General features: G+C 49.1%; 1 protein-coding gene and 1 pseudogene across 3 annotated transcripts in view; one reads left to right on the top strand and one right to left on the bottom strand.

Moving 5' to 3' along the window:
• The window catches only part of TBC1D8 (TBC1 domain family member 8), a 100866-nt gene that overhangs the window by 64261 nt on the left and 15087 nt on the right, over positions 1-21518 (top strand). Inside the window, exons 6-14 of one of the 3 annotated variants that reach the window (XM_028103854.2) lie at positions 7696-7903; positions 9225-9419; positions 10823-10999; positions 12634-12784; positions 15305-15519; positions 17362-17479; positions 19792-20077; positions 20861-20990; positions 21077-21175. In XM_028103854.2, the coding sequence (XP_027959655.1) occupies positions 7696-7903; positions 9225-9419; positions 10823-10999; positions 12634-12784; positions 15305-15519; positions 17362-17479; positions 19792-20077; positions 20861-20990; positions 21077-21175 (1579 nt within the window). Of the gene's footprint in view, positions 1-7695; positions 7904-9224; positions 9420-10819; positions 11000-12633; positions 12785-15304; positions 15520-17361; positions 17480-19791; positions 20078-20860; positions 20991-21076; positions 21176-21518 lie in introns of all 3 variants that reach the window. The other 2 variants (XM_028103853.2, XM_028103855.2) reach the window with 2 other exon arrangements.
• On the bottom strand, positions 16976-17258 carry LOC114209732 (small ribosomal subunit protein eS1 pseudogene; annotated as a pseudogene).

Below are 21518 nucleotides of genomic sequence, written 5' to 3'. Positions count from 1 at the left end.
TTGCTGCCTTAATACCACTGAACCATACAGTTAAAAATGGATAAGTACATTCACATTGTTGTGCAACCATCCCCTCCATCCAGCCCTGGGACACTTCATCTTGCAAAACTGAAACTCTGTCCCCATTAAGCAAAAACTCCATTCCCTCCTCCCCCAGCCCCTGGCAACCGCCACCCTACTTTCTGTCTCTGAGTTTGACTACTCGAGGTCCCTCATGTAAGGGGACTCATACAGTATCTTTTTGTGACTCGCTTATTTCACTTAGTGTCATGTCCTTAAGGTTCATCCATGTTGTAGCAAGTGCCAGAATTTCCTTCCTCTTTAAGGCTAGGTAATAAAATAGTCCATTGCATGTATATACCACATTTTCTTTATCCGTTCATGCATCTATGGACACAAAGCTGTTTCTACCTTTTGGCATTTGTATCTGATGTTGCTATGAGCATGTGTGTGCAAATATCTTTTCGAGTCCCTGCTTTCACATCTTTTGGGCATATACCCAGAAGTGGAATTGCGAGATCGTGTGGTAGTTCTGTGTCGTTCTATGTCCAGTCATTAAAAACATTTTTTAAATCTATTCTAACATTCCTGTTACTCCTTACACACGTTCGCTATTTCTCGGAACATCTGGGAGAACATGTGTCTAATTAGTGGTCTCTAAATGGCAGCGTGTTTGTAGTTGGCATGTGTTCAGCAAGAATTTAGAGCCCCTGCTGTGTGCATGCGTTGGAAATTTGATCGTGTATCATCCCAAGTAAGGCAGGAATCAAAAAGTGAACTTCTTTGGTGAAACTCCAGTGAATTTCACTTGGTTTTGTGTCCTCATCATCGGACCGTCCCTTTGTGAGAGGGGATTGTGCTGCTTGTCACTCCCTTACGAAAGGCGAGCCTTGGGGGTGCTGCCCTTGGGTCTTCTCACTCCCCACCCTGAGCTCCTCCCTGTGCCTCCTGACTCCGGGTTTCCAGTTAGCATCTCTGGCGCTGTCGTAGGTCCAGAGAAGACAACCCAGCACAACGGCAGCCCCACTCTCCCATATATCTTCAGATAACTCTGTGGTGGTTCGGTGTCTGAGTCCCTTTAGTCCAGCTTACAAAGATTGGTTAAAAATGAAGGTACGAGTCTCGGTTGCAGGAGTTGTTCAAGGGCTCCTATAAATCACCCTCCCTCTCTTCTGCAGGTTTTGCATCGATGTGTGTGAATTGCAGCCAGGGTCTTAGAACTAGGAGGCCGGCTGGTAGCCTGCATGCTCCAGTCAGCTCCATGGGCATTGGGATTTCAGGTGATTTCTCATGGATCTCCTGATGTTCCTTCATGGCTCCATTTCTAGATGAAGCATTGTGGTTTGGGGTAGAAACTGGGAAAGAAGAGGCTGATGGCAGGTTTGTCGCACTTAAGACCCTTTGGTAAAATCATTCATTTTGGAAGAAAATTCATCAGCACAGGCAGTCTTCATGCACATTCCAGAATTCAGGTGAATTACACGAGGCTCCCCGTCTTCCCCTTTCTATCCTGGAAACCATTAGGAAGAAGGGAGAGAAAAGGACAAAACGGGGCCCCAGCGGTGGCCGGGGTGGCGCTGCTGGGACGCCACAGGTGCCTTGGGCTGGCCCTGAGATGGACGGCAGGATTCTGGTCCGTGGTGTGTTTTGCTGGTCTCTGCACTTCGAGTGACTTCTTCCAAAAGTGAAAGGCACGTCCTTGCCTACCAGGTCCTCGCTGGGTCTCCTGTGTAGCTTTCTGTCATGGGGACATAGGCCTGTGGACATAAACAGGTAATGACTCAGTCAACTTGACATCCTGCCAAGAGAGCCCAGGTTTTCAAGTTGAGGAAAACAGTCTCTTGATGCAAAGGGCACAATCAGAAGTGCTGGAATGCTCCTCAGGCTCCCTTTTGTTGGTGTATTTTCACTTCCCTTCCCAGATAACAGCTTTAGAAAGGTGCCCTTGGGGTCACTAGTGTGGTGAGCCATCTGATTATGAATTAGTCATGATTGCTGCTCACGCTCACTCCCATGGGACTTCGGGACAGGGCCCAGCGAGGCTGGGACTCCAGCGGGAGCCGGGAGGACCCAGTCAGACAAGGTAGAGCTGGCCGGCCCCGGGGAGTCCTCTGGCCCAGCCCTCACACTTCACAGGGCAGGGCCTGGACCAGGGATTCTGGGGTATGGTAACAGAATCCAGGAGGGTGGGCAAACGGAGACTGAGGAAGGGACTTCTGGGGGCTGGGGAGCCAATACATGGATTGGTCCTGAAACTTACAAACAAAATAACACTTGTAAAGTGAGTGGTAGGTTGAGAACTGTGTAGCCAGCTATTTGGCGAGGGGGCGGTGGGAGATTGGGGAGGTGATGGGTTTCACTAAATCAAAATTAATATCTTCATTAAAATCTGTATTGACTGATCGCAAAGTGCTGGAGGAAAACTCAGTTAATGCAGTATAGTGAATGGAGGCTCTTTCCCCTGGTGGGAGGTTTTCTGTGGTATCCAAAGGTAGGCAGTGGCTGCCAGGGTGGGGGTGGGGGGCTGATGTCTTCAGAATAAGCCCTCATCCCCTGTTGCCTGGCTGATTCTTAGCTCCCAGGTCTGACTTTTCAGACCTTCTTTGGCCTTTTCTGCCCGGATTCACTCCCTTTCCTGCTGTTCTCCTTGTGCCCCTACTAAGAATGCCCAGCCTAGCTCTGTAATTTATTCGACTTTCTGTCCTTGTGATTCTGGTTCAGAGTCACCATCTCTTAGGGGCTCCTCGTGCAGCCCCAGACAGTTCCTGCCTCACCTGGGAAGGCCTGCGGCTCCCCACCCTGCAGAGCCCTAGCTACTCTGTACTTCTCCAGGCTGTTCTGGAGCAGGATGGAGGGCAGAGGGTGAAGGCAGGAGCCTTGAGTGTGAAAAAGCCTTCTAGATGCCAGTGTTATTGAGGTCTTGGTCTGCTGGAGCTCCGAGGATGGATTTTCAAAGAAATGGGGCCACTGCGGGCCCCAGCTGAGTCCATCTGCAGCCTGTTGTCTGCTGTCTGAGGGCTGGGTTTCCCTCATGCCCCCATTGTGTGCAGGGGACCCAGGCTGCTGTGTGCTCTGTGTAAGATGCTTCATAACAAGGTTGTCCTTCTGTTTCCTTAGTGCTCTTGGGGGAAGGTAGAGGAAAGGTGTTTCTCGTAAACACACATTTGAGGGATGCCATGTTGTATGTGCACACTTTTGGGCTTTGAGGAAAAGTATGTGTATCTGGTCTTTCTGCCTTGTTTCTTTTTTTTTTTTTTTAAGATTTTATTTATTTGGCGAGAGAGGGAACACAGGCAGGGGGAGTAGGAGAGGGAGAAGCAGGCTTCCCACAGAGCAGGGAGCCCTATGTGGGACTCCATCCCAGGACCCTGGGATCATGACCTGAGCTGAAGGCAGACGCTTAACGACAGAGCCACTCAGGCGCCCCTTTCTGCCTAGTTTCTGCATTGCTGTTTCAAATGAGTTGGGCGTGGGTCTGTGGGTGGGTGTGTAACTAAGTCTTTAGAAATCTTTATACGTATCTTTATGGGGCAAACTGCCTGCAGAGGACCAAGTTATTCCAGAAGGGCAGGGATGGTACTTGAAGCCTCCTGTCTAGGGCACAGGGGTGACTTCCTCATACCCGGCGCTAATGCGGGAGCCCACCTGCCCCAGTCTGCCACATGGCCTGAGTTTAGGGAAATACTTGGCCTTGAGCAGCTTTGAGCTGCTGACACACAGGTTTGTGTATGTGGGATGAGTGACACGAAGGAGGGAGAGTTACCATGGCACGTAAGGCCTGACACGGGTCTTTTCAAAAGCATTCTAACGGGTTGATGGGGAAAAGAGAGAGGGAAACCTGTTCTTGATACGTTTGTACCAAAACTAGGAGGAGAAAATAGAATTCTAGGTTTGCAGAGAAACAAAAGAACAACTCACCCTTTCATTTCTTGGGTCTAAGGTCTAAGGAATGAAGTGTGGGATTTTAAATGTGGGCATGTAGTTTAGAATTTCCACATTGTTGTCATGCAGGATTGCATGTGTTAATTGCAGCTCTGCGAACAGACTTGGTGTTCTTGCTCCGTATTCTGATGAACCCATGTTTATATCCTATGTGGCTACAGGCTCATACAATGGCACATGTTAAGACAGGAGGGTTTGGGGCACCGTCCCTTCTATTCTCAGCTGTCGCTTTCTCTTGGAGCAATTGCTTTGGCCAGTGCATACCAGCAAGGTGGACAATGGGTGGTAAATATTGTGGGGGCTGCCGGGCTAGTTTTCATCTTTATAGGGGCGCTTCTGCCCTGGCTTACAGGCCTGTGCTCGGCTACTGCTTTCTGAATGGTCGGTTGTGGCTCATGTCTGTTGGGCATCTCTATGGAGGAAGAGGGGGAGCATTTAGTAAGTACTGGAAGGTTTGAAAGGCAAATTGTGACCAGTGGGCTTTGTTTCTTGTGCTCTTTGGAAAGAGGAGCTGGTATTTTTAGCATCAAAACTACCACCTGCTTCGAAACAGACCTAAAGGATGAAGTGGTCTTATTCTGAGCTTCATAAAGGGCTTGAGCTACTCCTCTCTCAAGCTACTACTGGATCTTCATCTCCATCTCTTAGGAGGTTAAATGCCACATATATAGGTATAATGCAGATTTAGAGGCAGAATTGGAAGAGGACTTTCTAAGGAAGGAAGATGATTTAGGAAAGTCTTTCCTGCTGCCTTTTTTTTTTTTTTTTTTAGATTTATTTATTTCAGAGAGAGTGTGTGCAAGCATGTGGGGGGAGGGGCAGAGGGAGGAGAGAATCCTGAAGCAGACTCCTTGCTGAGTGTGGAGCCTGACAAGGAGCTCGATCCCAGGACCTGAGCCGAAACCAAGAGTCAGCAGTTTAACCAACTGAGCCACCCAGGTGCCCCCCTCCTTTCTGTCTTTGTCTTATAACACGAGGTCACTGGTCTGTGACTATTGAATGTGTGAGAGGTACACCCCGACAGTGACAGAGAACAGCCCAGAAAGGAGAGTGGAGATGTTGTGCTCAGAAGCCATGGAGAATGGGGTTGAACTGAGTGGTTGGCTCGTATAGCAGGAGCACCGAACAGAAAAATCATATAACTGAGGGCCTTATTCTTAAATTGAAGAGCTGGCTGCAAAAATACCAAAAGTCCTTCCACCCCCCCTCCCCCCACCCCCGTGCTTCTAGGAAGGACCGGACAACAGTTGAATTCAGTGGCGGCTGGACCCACATCTGTGAGATATGTACTGGTAGGCTGTGTTGGCTTTCACCAAAGCCAGCATGGCCAGCCTACTTTCAGGACAAGGATATAAATCCTCCAACGTAAATAATGCTGAAAATAGGTCTGCTTTCAGGGAAGTGGGGTGATCTCGAGGGGCCTTGCCTTCCATCCTGTAGTACATGAATTTCTAGAGCATTCACGGTGCTTTCCCACGTTCTCCCAGCTCCTCTGGGGAGGAAGCGCAGGCTCCTTTGGAAATAGCCATCCATGGAATATCAGGTGCTGCAGCTTTGGCCTGCAGTAACCGGACCCATCTTGATCTATAGAATTTGTCTTATTTCTTGCTGTGCCCGGAGGACTTTCTGAACATGCATGTATCTATCTTTGTGAGGGTTTGATAGTAAATTCCAAGCACTCCCCCATCTCCGTGTGGGGTCTCCTGGGAAGACAGTTGTGTGATGGTGTGAAAACGAGGACTGGGTTGGAAACAAGAAGCAGGGCAGGAGGGGCCTCTATGTGCGAGCCTCCCCCTCGTGCGAGGGGAGGATGTGTCTGAAAGATCACTCAGACTGGGGCGTTTAAAATTGATGCAACATTTTAAAAGTTACTCTTTTCCTAAAAGAAAATAGCCTCATTTTTAAAAAAGCTAACAATACGTGGTTAGGCAGAAAATTTAAGCAGAATAAAAATGAAAAGTGGAAATCCTGCTACACAGAGTCAACTACTATTAACATTTTATGCAAAATCTTTTTACATATCATTTTCTGCAAATTTTATAAAATTTATATAAATGGGATCTTACTATACATGCTATTTCTAACCTGCTTTTTCAATATTGTGGACATCATATGTTTTCAGGGATCCCTTGAAGCAGAAAGGTTAGGTACTGTTTCCATTTTACAGATGTCAAGATGTGATATGGACAAGTGTTATCTAAGGTCCCCCAGCTAACAAGAAAGCTAAGAGTTCATATTCCTTACTTTGAGCTCAGTTCTAATTATCTCAGATAAATTTAAAGAGCTCTTATTTGGTGTGGCAAAGAAAAATTTTTATCTCTGTACGGTGGAATTTCCCCTCTACTAGAATTTTGGCATATGACATAAATTCATCAGTATTTGCAAACATTGTGATTTGGCTGCCTTCTTGCTTTACTGGATGTTAGAGCCAAGACCCAGGGTATGGGGGGGGGGTCCCCTAGGGTACGATTTCTCCCCCATTCTCCACTGTCCATGCTGATGTGACACTGATGGGCTTCTCTCCAGTGATACTTTTACTTGGATTTTTTTTTATTTTTTGAGAGAGCGAGCGAGCTGGGGGAGGGGCAGAGGGAGAAGGAGAGAAAGAATCTTAAGCAGGCTCCACGCCCAGGGCAGAGCCTGACGTGGGGCTTGCTCTCATGACCCTGAGATCGTGACCTGAGCTGAAATCAAGAGTCAGATGCTTAACCGACTGAGCCAGCCAGATCCCGCTTGGATTTGTTTTTTAAAGGTAATAATAGCTAATGTTTATTCAGCACTTAACTGTACGCCCAGCACAGATCTCACTTTAACTGCTTTTTTGAGCTGTCATTCATATACCATACAATTCACCCTGTTAAAGCATCCCAATCAGTGGTTTTTCAATCCAGAGAGTTGTGCAACCATCATCACACTCGGTTTAGAACATTTTCTTCACCCCAAGAAGGAACCCCAGACTCATGAGCAGTCACTCCCCACTTCTCCCTTATCCCCTGCTCTACGTAATCACTAAGCTATTTTGTCTTTATGAGTTTTGCCTAGTCTGGAAATTTCATATAAAGGGAATCAGGTGGTATGCAGTCTTATATCTGTAACGCTTTCGAGGTCCGCCCATGATGTAGCCTGTGTCAGTGTTTTGTGTGGCTGGGTGATCTTCTGTTGTGCGGCTCTGTCCCATTTTGTTGATCCGTTGATCAGCGGATGGACGTTTGGGTTGTTGCCAGCTCTACTGCTCTGAACAGGTGTGTCCAGGTTTTTGAGCAGATGTTCATTTTCGGTTCTCTGGGGTCTACGCCTAGGAAGGGAATTGCAGGGTCGTATGGTAAGTCCACGTTGAACCTTTTGAGAAACAGCCAGACTGTTTTCCAGACCGGCCGCACCATTTTACATTTCCACCCGCGGTGTATGAGGGTTTCCGTTTCTCCACGTCCTCGCCTGCACTTGGTGTTACGGACTTTTTGATCCTGGATCCTTAAACCATTGTTTGATGGTGATTCACAGTGTTGCTCAAACCAGGAAGGAGTATCTGTTTTGGTCTGTGAGTTTGTTGTGTTACTTTTGTGCAGAGGCGACCCCTTCTGCCTTGAGTACCCGTTCCCTCCAAGGTTGGCTGTGAAGTGGGCTGCGTGCTTGGGACCCACGGCCGGAGGGGCTCATCCATTTTCACATCCGGCTTCACAGGGTTTTCTTTGTATACCCCTGTGTTCGTTCACCGTTCCTGCCTCTTTGTCTTCTCTCGCCCCGCTCCGCCAGGGACCTGGAAGCCAGAGCACAGAACGAGTTCTTCCGGGCGTTCTTCAGGCTGCCGAGGCGCGAGAGGCTGCACGCCGTGGTGGGCTGCTCCCTGTGGACGCCGTTCAGCCGCTGTCACACCGTGGGGCGGATGTTCGCCTCCGACCGCTACGTCTGCTTCGCCAGCAAGGAGGACGGCTGCTGCAATGTCATCCTCCCACTCAGAGAGGTAGGCGTAGCCCCGAGCCCGCCTTTTGTCCTTGAGCCCGTGGTGGCCGGGTCACCGGCTGGGGCAGGGCTGCTCACCGAGCGGGGCTTTGCCGGCTGCGGATGGGTCTCTGGGGAGAAGCGCGGCCTGTGTTTGACCAGTCCCCATGTGCTTGTTGCTTTTTCTGTCGTTGCTCCAACAGCCTGAAATGTGCCTGGAAGTGATTGGTGAGAAGCAAGCACTCTCACCTCCCTGCCTAGCAGTTAAAGCTTTTCCAACAGCTCCTAGGAAGGATTCTACCCCTTGCACTCAAAAAGGGGAAAGAGAAAAGGCAACTGACAAAAAGCATCACCTTTGCCAATGTCAGATTGCTTGGCTTTTGTACCCTCCTGGGACTTGAGTGAAACATTTAAAAAATGTTTCCTTTAATATGGATCAGGTCCCTTCCCTTCCTGCTGTAAAATTCTGCAGTCTGTCCCTGGAAACGCAGGGCAACCTGAGGCTACTTCCAGATCTGCCATCCTCAGTCCTTTGCTTTCAGGGCATGTCCGTGGTGACCATACCCACCCCTCTGTTTCCCATCAGGACCTCCAAATTCTGAGCGCTGTTCTTTGGGAAAACTCAGAATTTTTCATCTATGTGATCTCCCTCCATGTCATTTTCTAGATGTTTTCATTTTGCAAATATTCTTACTTAGGAGTGGAGCAAGGAATCCAAGGAATCCACTTCTCTTATTGTTGTAACATATATGTAACATCACATTTCCCACTTCACCCACTTTTAAGTGTTACAGTTCAGTAGTGTTAAGTACATTCACAATATCATCCTACCATCACCAGAACTTCCTCATCTTCCCCGACTGAAACTCTGTTCCCATTAAGCACTCACTCCGCATCCTCCCTCTCCCTCTCCAGCCCCGGGCAACCACCACTCTACCTTCTGTCTCCGAATCGCACTACTTGAGGTCCCTCATCTAAGTGGGATCATAGAGTATTTGCCCATCTGTGGCTGGCTGGCTTCACCGAGCATGATGTCCTCCAGGTTCATCCATGTTGTAGCACGTGTCAGAATTTCTCTCCTTTTCAAGGCTGAGTCATGTTCGGTTGTGTGGATAGATCACATTTTGTCCCTCCACTCCCCTGTCGATGGGTACCAGAGTTACTTTCACCTTTCAGCTATCGTGAATAGGCTGCCTTAGGTAATTTTTAACTTCTGTATCCATTCCTTAGGGCAGTTGTTTGGTTTTGCCTTCTTTCTGGTGGTATTTTCCTAAATAGGTAATTGAAATGCCTGCCCTCTGTTGTCTGTTGCTGGATCTTTTGTGTGTAACTTTTTGCAATAGGTGGTGAGCATTGAGAAGATGGAGGACACAAGTCTGCTCCCTAATCCCATCATCATCAGCATCAGGAGCAAGATGGCCTTCCAGTTCATTGAGCTAAAGGACAGAGATAACTTGGTGGAGAGCCTGCTCATGAGGCTGAAGCAGGTGCACGCCAACCACCCCGTGCATTATGACACCTCACGAGATGAGGACATGGTATGATGCTTGGAAACAGCGGGATCCTATAAAGTGAAGATCTCTTTTCTCACCCCTTCTAGGGCGGTGGTCTCTAAAGGGAGTGCACATAACCACAGTCCACTTGGAAATGAGAGTACTGTGTTAGAGATGATGGGGCCTGTGTATGAGACAGTGTATCAGTTCTGATACTCGGGGGGTCCTGAGTGGGTGCTACACAGGTTAGAGGGTGGCCCACGCAGTGAGTGGTTTGAGGGGCTAACAGGGTACCCTGCTCACAGGTTAGAGGGGTTCCTGGGGCACCCCACACCAGAGGTTAGGGGAACTGATGGGCACCCTTCCATATGTTAGGTTGCTGGGGTACCCACACACATCAGAGGGATTGACAGGGCACCCCTCCCAGGCTGGAGGGCTTGATGGGTATCGACCTGCAGGTTAGCGGACACCTTCCTCATAGGTTGGAGGGGTCAGTGCCCCCCCTCAACCCCTGAGGTTGAGGGGATGTTATTTGGGGGCAGATGGAACTTGTTAAAAGAGAAGTTACATTGTCTTACATTGGACAGCTGGAAAACAGACCCGAATCCGCTGGGGCCTCCTCTCCTGCTGGTTTCACACCTGTCCCTCTCTTTCATCATCTCTCTTTTGTTTTTTTTTTTTTTAAAGACTTTATTTATTTATTTGACAGAGACGCAGCGAGAGAGGGAACACAAGCAGGGGGAGTGGGAGAGGGAGAAGCAGGCTCTTTGCTGAGCAGGGAACCCGATGCGGGGCTCGATCCCAGGACCCTGGGATCATGACCTGAGCCGAAGGCAGTCGCTTAACAACTGAGCCACCCAGGCACCCTTCTTCACCTCTTTTTACCAGTGCGGTGACAGGGAGGAAAGGACATAGTTTCTTAGTACCCGAGAACTGTTTTCTGAAGATGGTCATCTTCAGTTCTGGAAGCATACAAGAAATGGTTCTTGTCTGCCCCCGTCTTGGCCCCATACCCTGTATGCTGTGAGCAGCCTTTCCAGGAAAGCACAGTGTGGACCATATTCTTTCCTGAGGATCACATCTGTTGGGGCTAATGTTAGTCTGTTTCCCTTGAGTCCTACACAGGCATGTTTAAGTATGTTACCTTCGTGGCGCCTGGGTGGCTCAGTTGGTTAAGCACTGGACTCTTGATCTCAGCTCAGGTCACAATCTCAGGGTCCTGGAATTGAGCCCCTGGTCGGACTCCACGCTCACTGGGGAGTCTGCTTGAGGATTCTCTCTCTCCCTCTCCCCCTGCTCCCTCATGCTCACACACACTCTCAAATAAATCAATAAATTAAAAAAATACATTACCTTCATGCCTCCAAAGGCAAAACAAAGACTCTTCCATAAGTAATGACTTTCTTCTAGCTACCTCCTTTTTTTTTTTTTTTTTGTCTTTCCAGCAGACTTCACCTGTGTTTCATTCAACAAGCATGTGCAGTGACCACAAGTTTGGGGATCTTGAAATGGTGTCCTCTCAAAATAGTGAGGAAAGTGAAAAAGAGAAGAGCCCGCGGCTCCACCCTGAGGCCCTGATCTCTGTGTTCCAGCAGGCGGGCAGTCAGAGCCCCGACTCACGAATGGTGGGTGGCCTGGCTCTGCCTTTGCTGGACCCTGGCAGAGCCGGCACGGGTGGGGGTTCCCAGCTGTCGGGCCTGCTGCGGGTCGTGCACCTGCTGGCGCCGGCCTCACGGGCCTCAGGAGAGCAGGTGTGGTGCAGGTTGCTGGCCGCCCCGGCAGCTAGTGCCCCTCCCTCTCCCTCCTGGGCAGTAGTGGAAGGGCCCAGCCGATGCCAGCTGCCTGGGCACGTCCGGGTGCATGGAGGATGTGATTAGATGACCGAGGCCAACGGCTTTCCCTACCTGCCCCTTAAGTGGCTCTTGGACACAGCTCTTGGCCATGTGACCTGGAGAGCATCAGTGCTGTCCTTTGTGGGTTCTTGCAGGTGCAGAACAAGTGTTTCCCTTCTTACCCAGGGGTGTCTGTATGGGCTCCTTTTACAGTATTGCTTGGTTCTGTCCTGGAACAAAAGGTCTCCTGTGCTGTAGTTTTACTGGACAAAAGATATTTCTGTTACATCTACTTAGCCTTGTCCTCTTTATAGGGAGAATCCGAGGGAAATGTCATGCACAGTGGGGTAAAGAGGCTAGAAATTGTACTCTGGAAAGACACCGCGGCTGGAGGGAGGCTGTGTTGGGACCACGTGTGCCAGGGGTGGCTATGGACGTTACTACCCCAAGCTGTGCCTTGTCACCTAGTTGGCTACTGTATAATTGTTAGCTTTATTCATTCAAAACGGAACCTTCTGATAATGCTTTACACAGAGCAGCTCAGTGAACTCCTGACTAAACCTGTAAGAATATTGAGTATATATGGAAGTTTCTCCCCTTATTGGAGAATGCAGATAATGAAAAGCATATTAAACATGTTGCTTAATGGGGCGCCTGGGTGGCTCAGTCGGTTAAGCGTCTGCCTTCGGCTCAGGTCATGATCCCGGGGTCCTGGGATTAAGTCCTGTATCGGGCTCCCTGCTGAGAGGGGAGCCTTCTTCTCCCTCTGCCTGCCGTTCTCCCTGCTTGTGCATGCACTCTCTCTCTGATAAGTAAATAAAATCTTTAAAAAAACCCCAAAAAACATGTTGCTTAAAAGGTACTAACAACTATCATCTAGGGATAATTTTAAAGAATTTTTAGTTGCCTAGAGAAATGGTATCTATCTTGTGTCTGATAATGAGAACGGTGTGATTTTTTTCAGGCTCCAGTTTTTCCTCTGGCTGTCCTGGAGCTTAGGGCAAATTATGATCCCCCCCCCCGCCGCCTTTGCCCTTGTCCGCCCTCTGAGCTGACCCGTGTTTCAACAGCTGGCTTGGTGTCAACATCCTGAGCCGCTTCCCCACTCCCACCCCACCCTCCCAGCTCTTTGGACTTGAGTATTTGGACAAACCTACTTTTACTATCAACTTTGCCAAGGAAATGGCATTTTATTTGTGTAAACTCTCCTGGGCTCTGAACTCCAGAAGGGCTGGTACTTGGTGTTGTTACTCATCTTTACATCCTCTGTGCCTTGAGTGTTTCAAAAATATTTGCTGAACCAGTTGCCCCTCACTGTTGGTCCCTCTGTTAACAGAGGCAGCCTCCCTCTGCGGTGGGTCGCGGATGGGCTGTGGTGGAAGGCATGGAAGGGCTTCTTTGTACATTAACAGCATTTCCATCTCCAGTCCAGGGAACAGATAAAAATAAGCCTGTGGAATGACCACTTTGTGGAATATGGCAGAACCGTGTGTATGTTCCGCACAGAGAAGATCCGGAAGCTTGTAGCCATGGGGATCCCCGAATCTTTACGTGGCAGACTCTGGCTGCTTTTCTCAGGTAGGTGTTTCTGGTATTTTTAGGCCAACTGTTATTTCTGGAGCAGACACAGGAACAGAGGCCCAGATCTGAACAGCACGTATGTGCAGACAGGTCCTCTGTCTCTGGATTCTTCCTGCATCGTTGCCAGCCAAGAACTTCGGCACCCTTACTGTGTTAGCTGTGGGACCTTGGTCCAGTTGCCTGAGACCTCTGCGCTGCAGTGTCCTCCTTGGCCAGTGTGAGGCCTGGCTGAAGGCATCTCCTCTCCTTTAAAAATAACTTGGAGTGCGTATGTAGTCTTGAGAACTCTGTTGAAGAACGTCCTAGAAGTGAAGTGTCTTTCTAGGACATACATTTGAACTAGACTAAACAAACAAACCCTCTGTACGTTGTTCACTTGCAGTGGCGTTGAAATCAGTCCCCCAGCATACTTTCCGTTGGTCCCTCCTCTGTGGAAGACGCACTGCATCCCCGGGAGGCACCACTGCAGAGATTTCTGCCCCACTTCCTCCTCCTACACCACTTGAGCCAGCCAGCGATGACCTTGTCTGGCCTCAGGCCCTAGGACTCTCCCTCTGCTGCTGTTTGGTGATGTCTGGGAATCCCTCATCAGGATGCTCTCCAGTGGGTGGGCAGAGATGAGGACTGACTTCTCTAGAGACGTGTTGAGCAATGTCTCTGCATTGAGGGTGGCCGTTTTGTCTGGCTCAGTAGGAGAGGGGAAGCCTTGCGAGCAGGAAGGGAAGGCCCATGTCGTCCAGTGGGGTGGCTTTGCTACTCTGGTCAGGGTGCAGCTGGAGGGCCCGGGAGGGGGTCCACTCTTTCTTGGTGGCCCCGTGGGCTCAGGTCAGCACGAGCCTCCTGGAGGCCAGGCCTGGGTACCTGTCTTCTCCCTGCACCCTTTTTTTTTTTTTTTTTTTAAAGATTTTATTTATTTATTTGACACAGAGAGACAGCGGGCGAGAGAGAGCACAAGCAGGGGGGAGTGGGGGAGGGAGAAGCAGGCTTCCCGCCGAGCAGGGAGCCGGATGTGGGGCTCGATCCCAGGACCCTGGGATCATGACCTGAGCCAAAGGCAGACACTCAACTGACTGAGCCACCCAGGCGCCCCTCCCTGCACCCTTCTTATGTTCCTCCCTCATGTGGCTTCATGCCAGACCTTCACCCCAGTCATCCCTCTTCCCTCTTCTCAGTCCCTCCCCCGAATAGCCAAGCCCATCCCCTCTCTGGCCCAGGGTGCCCAGGTGCATGTTTCCTGCTTTCCGACATACGTGCTGGCCTCTGCTTAGTTGGGATTCATTGATGGGTTTATCACTGCTCACCTTGTTTCACATGCGGAGTCCCTTTTGGCTGGTTTCTTCAGCAAGACAGGCCTTTTTGAAATCAAAAATGTCTTCTGTATTTTTGTATTTAATGGAAACAATGTCTACTCAGAGTTGAAAGGAAAATAGGGAGGAACGAGCAAAGAAAGTCACATGAGTCACCTTAACCATCTAACAGGTGACACCTGTTAATGCCACTGGGTGTATAGTCTGCCTCTTTAATGAACATACACAGACATTGTATTAAAAAAAAAAAAAAAAGCTCCTAAAGGGCTGTCTTTCCTTTCAAGTGATAGTGCTGACAGAAAGGTTGCTGTGGGATTTAGGCTGTCGCGTGTTGAGGGGCAGCTGTTAGTATTAAAGCCTTGAGGACAAGGGAATGTCCTAGTGATTGTTTATGGGATAGGATGGGGAATCACAGCAGAAGACTGAGTTGAGGAGGGCAGTCTACTAAACCCAATCAGAATTTAAAGACCTAGGCTGGCGATTAAAGGTGGAACTGGGCCCTTTCTGCTTGCCCTGCTCTCCTGGGACCTCCGTACGTGGGGCTGGCCTCCGTCCTGGAGCCCCGCCTACTACCAGTGCCCCTGCGGGATCACTGGCTGGAACCACAGGTGCCCTGGTGCTGGCTGACGAGGGCATGGGATCCTCATGCGCTATCAACACCTCACCCCTGATGTCCCTTGCTTGTCAGAGGCCTGGGGGGCAGCTCGGGGGTGGGTGGACTGTGCTTGGCCGCCCTGCCTATCATGATCCCAGCCTCAGAGTTTCTTGTTGGCAGCTTGTTGGCTCCTTGATAATCATTTGATTACGAAACATAAGTGCACCTTCTTGTGTGTTTCCCACATACATGCTTAGTAATTTTGTGTTAATATATGAAAATTGCGTGTACGTCTGTATGTATAGATACACACATATATCCACTCTATTACTGGAGAATACAGCTTACAAAAAGCATATTAATACAACTGTTTCTAGTATGAGCTGTTTCCTTTCTCTCTCTAAGGTTATTCTTAGAAAAGCCATGTTGTTTCATTTTTTTCTTTTTTGTTTTTGGCAGAAATGAAGTCCTTTCGGTCTGTGTGTGGTCTCAAAATATTTTCTGTCCCTCCAGTAACGAGACCGCACTGAGGTCTTCCGGCAGGACAAGCCCCCTCCCCATATTGACTCTGTCCCGGTGATCCGCCCCCTTGAAAAATTACTTTTAAATCGTCAGATGCTGTAACCGATCTCGCCTCACATCCGGGTTACTATGGTAATCTGGTGGAGGAGTCCATGGGAAAATGTTGCCTGGTGACCGAAGAGATAGAACGGGACCTGCACCGTTCCTTACCGGAGCATCCTGCCTTCCAGAATGAAACAGGAATTGCTGCTTTGAGGAGAGTCCTGACGGCCTATGCCCACCGGAACCCCAAAATTGGGTACTGCCAGGTGAGGTGTGCAGTGGAGGAGCAGAAATCTTTGAGTCTGTGTCTTGTGTTGGTCACCCAGTCTTCGGGTTCTGTTGTTCTCTACTGTCAGGAAGCGAAGACTGTCCTGTGAAGGCTCTGTGCTTTGTCTCTTCCCTTAAGGAATGTATCGAATAAGGCCAAAGGAATCATCTTTGTATAGTCAAACAGGCTGAGTCCTTGAGATTAGAAACTGTGGTGCCCGAAAAGAGCAGTGCACATGATGAGTCACTGTCCATGGCAGGACAGATTGTCTTTACCGCCCCCCCAGGCCTCCGCTGTGGGATGGCACTGATAACGCTTCTGGGGAGCTTTATCTTTCTAGATCTCTACAGAAGTTACAGGGATTATTTTTAAAATATCAGTGCTATTTGGGGAGGAAAAAAATGTTTGGGGCCAATCCTTTTCCTTCAGGAAGCACAAGTGGAGGTAAGACGCCCTCTGAACAGTTTATTCAGGGATATGGTAAACAAGCACAGATAGAACCCAGTAAAATAAAACAGCACTGCCCCCACCCCTCCACCAGACGGGAACTAGAAGTTTCTGATACCTGAAAATAGAAGAGTTTAAACTTTGTTTTCCTGTAAAAAGCAAAATCAACGCGTGAATGTTGTGTGTGTGTGTGTGTGTGTTAGAACATACACACAGAACAGCTGGATTTGACCTGAGCCTAAGGCGTGCACCACAGCTGACCCCAGCATTCCTAGATGGGGACAGTGACGGAATGGTGGCTGGTGGCTCAGCCTGGGGTGTCTTGTGGGGACCATGTTGATAAACATGGTCATTCCACTTGACAAGTGTCAGTGTGGTTGGGCTAGACTGGGCCTCTCATTGACAGTCTTGACTTCTGTGGACCCTTTGGGCTTGTGTGATTTTTTTTTTTTTTTTAAACATCACAAATATGATTTTTTTATTTGTCACCATTAAATGTCTGGCTTTTAAATTCTTGGACTGGTGGCTCATATCCATCAGCTCGTTCAACTTTAGCACCGGTCTCATCCCCAGTAGCTTTTCCAGAACTACCTTCACCATAAAGTTCCATGAGCTTTCCCAATTCAAACTTGGGCTTCTTTAGCATTTTTACTTTTCTAAGGAAGACATCATGAAGTGGATAAATAGACTGACAAGCCTTTTCTATATCTTTTCCGATGCTGTCTGGAATCAATTTATTGACCACTTCTTTCAAGTCATTTGTTTGCACCTCTCGGGTCATGATTTCCATCATCTTTTTCCAAATTTGACGGACCTATTGGTGCTGAGCATAAGAGGTCTTCCGAATTTGATTATTGCGTTTTTTAGCAAAACCAACATAAAATAGATGAAGCAAATAACCATCGGTAGTCTTGACATCAACATGAGCTTCGATCATGGTCTGCCATTTTTTGACCATGGAGCCCATTTTGTCACGGGTAAGATCCATGCCATGGAAATTAGGCAGTTTTTGCCCTGAACATCCTCAGTAATTAGCTTGAATTTTCTAAATGCAACTTCATCATTCTGCAAATCAGCAAGGCTCACTTAAAAAACCCGACCCTTGAGGCCATCAGATGAGATTTTGGTTCCTTGAGTTCTTGTGACTAATGTTTTTCCAATATTTCTTATATTGAACATAGCTGGTGCTTTCACATCATACCAATCTTTCTTAGAAAATGGATCAAGCACTTTCTTCTTGGCTCCCTTTTTGCCGCCTTTCGTAAGGCGCTTGTTCTTGCCAACCGCCATGGCGCTGCTCAGCCAAAAGGGCTGGGCTTGTGTGATTTTTAATGTCTGTGTGGCACGACGTGGTCTGACATTAACCATCCCCTCCTCTGTGAACCCTGAGCAGTCCATGAACATCCTGACCTCCGTTTTGCTGCTGTACGCCAAGGAGGAGGAGGCCTTCTGGTTGCTCGTTGCCGTGTGTGAGCGGATGCTGCCCGACTACTTCAACCACCGAGTCATTGGTAACCTGCCTCCTTCCTCCTCCTCTTCCTCTTCTGTGCTTGGGGAGCAGGGACAGAGCCTGGGCAAAGACATTTGTCATCAGTCCTTGTTCAGAAATCCCCTGTGCCGCTCAGCTGGTCTCTGAACAAACACTGGTTGGCTCTTGAATGTGCAGAACCAACTGGCGTAATCTCTGCACTGTTCTGGCAAAAGGGTGGACTGAGGTTACCTGAAAAGAAAGATGTTTAGGTTCGAGAAACAAGTTGAACAGCGAAAACCAGAGAGGTTTTTTGCTGATACTGTGGCCTGGAAAGGGAGGGTGGTGTTGCCTTCCGTACCCAAGGAGCTCAGGCAGACAGATGTCCCCTTTCCCTTGTGGAGACTCTTGAGGCTGCACCTGGAGGGCAGATTTGGGACATCCCCCCCTCCCTGCCCTGGTCTTGGATACGCTGATAAGTGACAAGGCCCGTTGTTGCTGGCCCCTGCTCTGGGCAGACCTGTGACCCCACAGCATTCAGGCACCCACCTGGTACCTTCCTTTTCTGTGGCGGATTGGCATTTGCATTATCCCTGTGGTCCAGCCCCTCCTAGTGGACAAAATGACAGAAACATTGCTTTGGCTTGCTGATACTCTCAGACACTTTTTCTGGAGATGGCCTAAAATTTGGGCGGCAGCGGTGGGAACAGAAACAAAAGAACCAATCTGAGACAGAATTTGGCAAAAGACTGGAGGTAGGGGCAGGGCAGGAAGAAGACGCTCCTGAAGAAGATGGTGTCAAGAACTGAGGGAATGTGAGGAGCCCTGGGAGTGGGGAGGGGGGTGGCTGGGAAGGATGTGGCGGTATGTTCTAGACTGTCTTCCCTGGCTCCCTCCAGGTGCCTGAGTGACGGGCTTCCTTCCCTTTCCACTTTATGCTGTGGGAGGCAGTTTAAGCTTGCACACAGTAGCACGGAATCATCAGAGTGTCAGGGTCACCGGGAGGCAAGCTGCCAAAGCCGCCATCGGTTGATGGTGCTCCTGCGGGACAGTGTCTACTCCTCAGTGAGCAGCAGAGCCCCCTAGGTAATGTGTACACCTGTGTGAGCACTGCCCCAATACAGGCTGGAGCATTTCCATAACCCCCCAGTTCCCTTCTGCCCCTTCCCTGCCACAAGCAACACTCGGTCCTGGGGTCTGTCACCACAGGTTAGTTGGGCCCAAGTTCTTGAATGTGATCTCAGTGTAACCACGGAGAACACACTCTTCTGTGTCTGTTTTCCTGCGCCTGACACGAGGTTGCCGAGGCATTATTAGTACTCTGCTCCTTCTGGCTGAGTCACACCGTACACTCAGACCATGATTTGTTTAGAGGTCTGCGTGGTTTCCAATCTTTTATTGTTAGTGAAGTTGAGATACACATTCATGTGTAAGTAAGTCTCTCTGTGACTCAAGATTGTCCGTGTTTTCTTGAGTACTTACCTAGGAGTAGAATTGCCAGGTCATAGGTTAGATGGATTTTTAACTTTCTAAGAAACTGTTGGTTTTTCAAAGCGGATTCACTGTGGTCACAGATCTCCTACCAGTAATGTGTGAGTTCTGGTTGCTCCACATCCCTGTTAGCCTTCAGAATTGTCTTTTTAAGTTTTGCCATTCTAGCGGGGAAGAAGGGATCTATCATGGAGGTTTTACTTTGCATTTCTTTGATGAATGATGTTGAACGTATTTTTCTGTGCTTCCTGGCCATTTGTTTATTGTCTCTTTTGAAGTGTCTGCTCACATCTTTTGCCTACTTAAAGAAAAAATGGGTTATTGACCATTAAGTTGCAAGAGTTTTATTTTGAATACAAGACCCTTGTCAGGTATATGTATTATAAATATTTTCTTAGTGTGAAGTTTGCATTCCTATTTTTATTAATGTTTTTTGAGGAATACCAGTCTTTTATTTTCATGAAGTCCAATTTATAATTTTTTTCTGTGGCTAGTGCTTTTTGTGTCCTAAGAAATGTTGCCTTTTTCCTGTATTTTTCTTTAGAAGCTTTATAGTATTAGCTTTTATATTGAGGTCTATGACCCACTACAAATGTATTTTTTTGTATGATGTGAAGTAGGACTTGAGGTCCCCCCTGCTCCCACACAGGTGTGCACTTGATTGAGCATTATTTTTTGAAAAGACTATCCTTTCCCCACTGAATTACTCTAGTCAGTGTCAAAGATCCGTTAAGTACGAGTCCCTTTTCGGGACTCAAATTCTGTTTCATTGTTCTGCTCATCTCAGAGTAGTTTCAATTTCAGGCTAACTTTAGAAAGTGTGACTCCTTCCCCAACCAAGTCTCCGTGGCCTGCCTTTTCCAGGGGCCCAGGTGGACCAGTCGGTCTTTGAGGAGCTCATCAAGGAGCACCTCCCCGAGCTGGCGGAGCACATGAACGACCTCTCAGCCCTAGCGTCCATCTCTCTCTCCTGGTTCCTGACTTTGTTCCTCAGCATTATGCCTCTGGAGAGTGCGGTGAGCGTCGTGGATTGCTTCTTCTTCGATGGGATCAAAGCCATTTTCCAGCTGGGGCTGGCCGTGCTGGAAGCCAACGCCCAGGGCCTGTGCAGCAGCAAGGACGATGGCCAGGCCCTCATGGTCCTCAGCAGGTGGGTTCATGGGGGGTGGGGTGGAGGGTTGAGGAGGGCTATCACAGGCTCTGCAAAATAGACCAGGTGGAGGCAGCAGCGGGTGCCCAGTAGGGCTGTCACTGTGGAATTTTTCCTTCCACTCTGCCACTTGTCACGCCGTGGTCCCCCCCCAGAGCCAGCCAGTCAGGTGGCACTGTTGCCTGCATGTGGTGAAGAGCGCCATCTTCCCAGCTCCTCTCCAGCAAGTGAGAGCGTACAGGAGGAGAGGGGGCCATCTGCGCTTGTCTCTGGGGAGATACACACTCATAGTGGCCTGGAATGGGGCAGGCAGGCACTGGGAAATGGTGGTCTCAGGCAGCCAGCGGGAGGTTTCGGACGTTTGATGTGTAGGGGCTTGGTGTGTTGCAGTGCCAGAAAAGTGCCACGAGGCCGAGGACTGGAACCTGGGTCTCTTGTAGCTGAGGGCAAGTTGAAAGACAGATGAAAGTTTCCCTTTCAGAATACTGTGGAAGCTTACAATGGCACATGTATGCACAGAACTGTGTATTGACTTCACCAGAGTCCCAGGTCCCTGGAAACCTACCCAGGGGGCCCAGATTAACATGTCTGGCTTTAGGCATGTGTCCTTTCCTCTAAAGGAGCACAGTAGTTGCTATCTTGCCCTCCTCCCAGTGTTTGGAGACGAATGAGCTGTGTCTGAAAGTGCTCTGACGTGTCCCCCGGCCCCTGGGAAGCTAGCGGGTGTGGTGCGGTGCATAGGCGAGGGGAAACCAGTGCTTCAGCGGTGGGTTGTGTGCTCAGGTTTCTAGATCACATTAAGAATGAGGACAGCCCTGGACCCCCCGTTGGCAGCCACCATGCCTTTTTCTCCGATGACCAGGAGCCCTACCCTGGGACTGACATTGCCGACCTGATCCGGGACTCCTATGAGGTAGCTGGGCCTGGCCCTATCCCCCCCCTCATCCTCTGGGAAACCTGGTCAGAGATGGATGTTGAGGGACGTTCATTTCTCTGCAGAAATTTGGAGACCAGTCTGTGGAGCAGATCGAGCACCTGCGCTGTAAGCACAGGATCAGGGTTCTCCAGGGCCATGAAGATACCACAAAGCAGAACGTAGTGAGTCATGGGTTGTCAGAATGGCAGTCGGGCGCTAACCCGGGCTCTGTTCCCGTGGGTCTCGTTAAGAATGCCAGCTTTTGGGGCACCTGGCTGGCATGTGACTCTTGAACCTTGGGGTCCCAAGTTTGAGCCCCACGTTGGGTGTAAAGATTACTAAAAATAAACTAAATAAACTTAAAAAAAAAAAAAAGAATGCCACCCCACCCCCCTGCATTGAATTAGGGTGACCTGGTGTAGAGACAGGGGTTTGAGAGTCAGACAGATTGTGAGCAAGTTAAGCCCCGTGAGCCTCAGTTTCCCCAGTTGTAAATGAGGATACTAATACCCAGCATCTGGGATT

Source organism: Eumetopias jubatus, unplaced genomic scaffold (assembly GCF_037043125.1).
Source record: "Eumetopias jubatus isolate StellerSeaLion01/CBP00866 unplaced genomic scaffold, mEumJub1_p1.0 scaffold_9, whole genome shotgun sequence".
NCBI lineage: Eukaryota > Metazoa > Chordata > Mammalia > Carnivora > Otariidae > Eumetopias > Eumetopias jubatus.
Note: the sequence above shows the minus strand (reverse complement) of the source record. Positions and strands in the feature narration are given on the sequence as shown.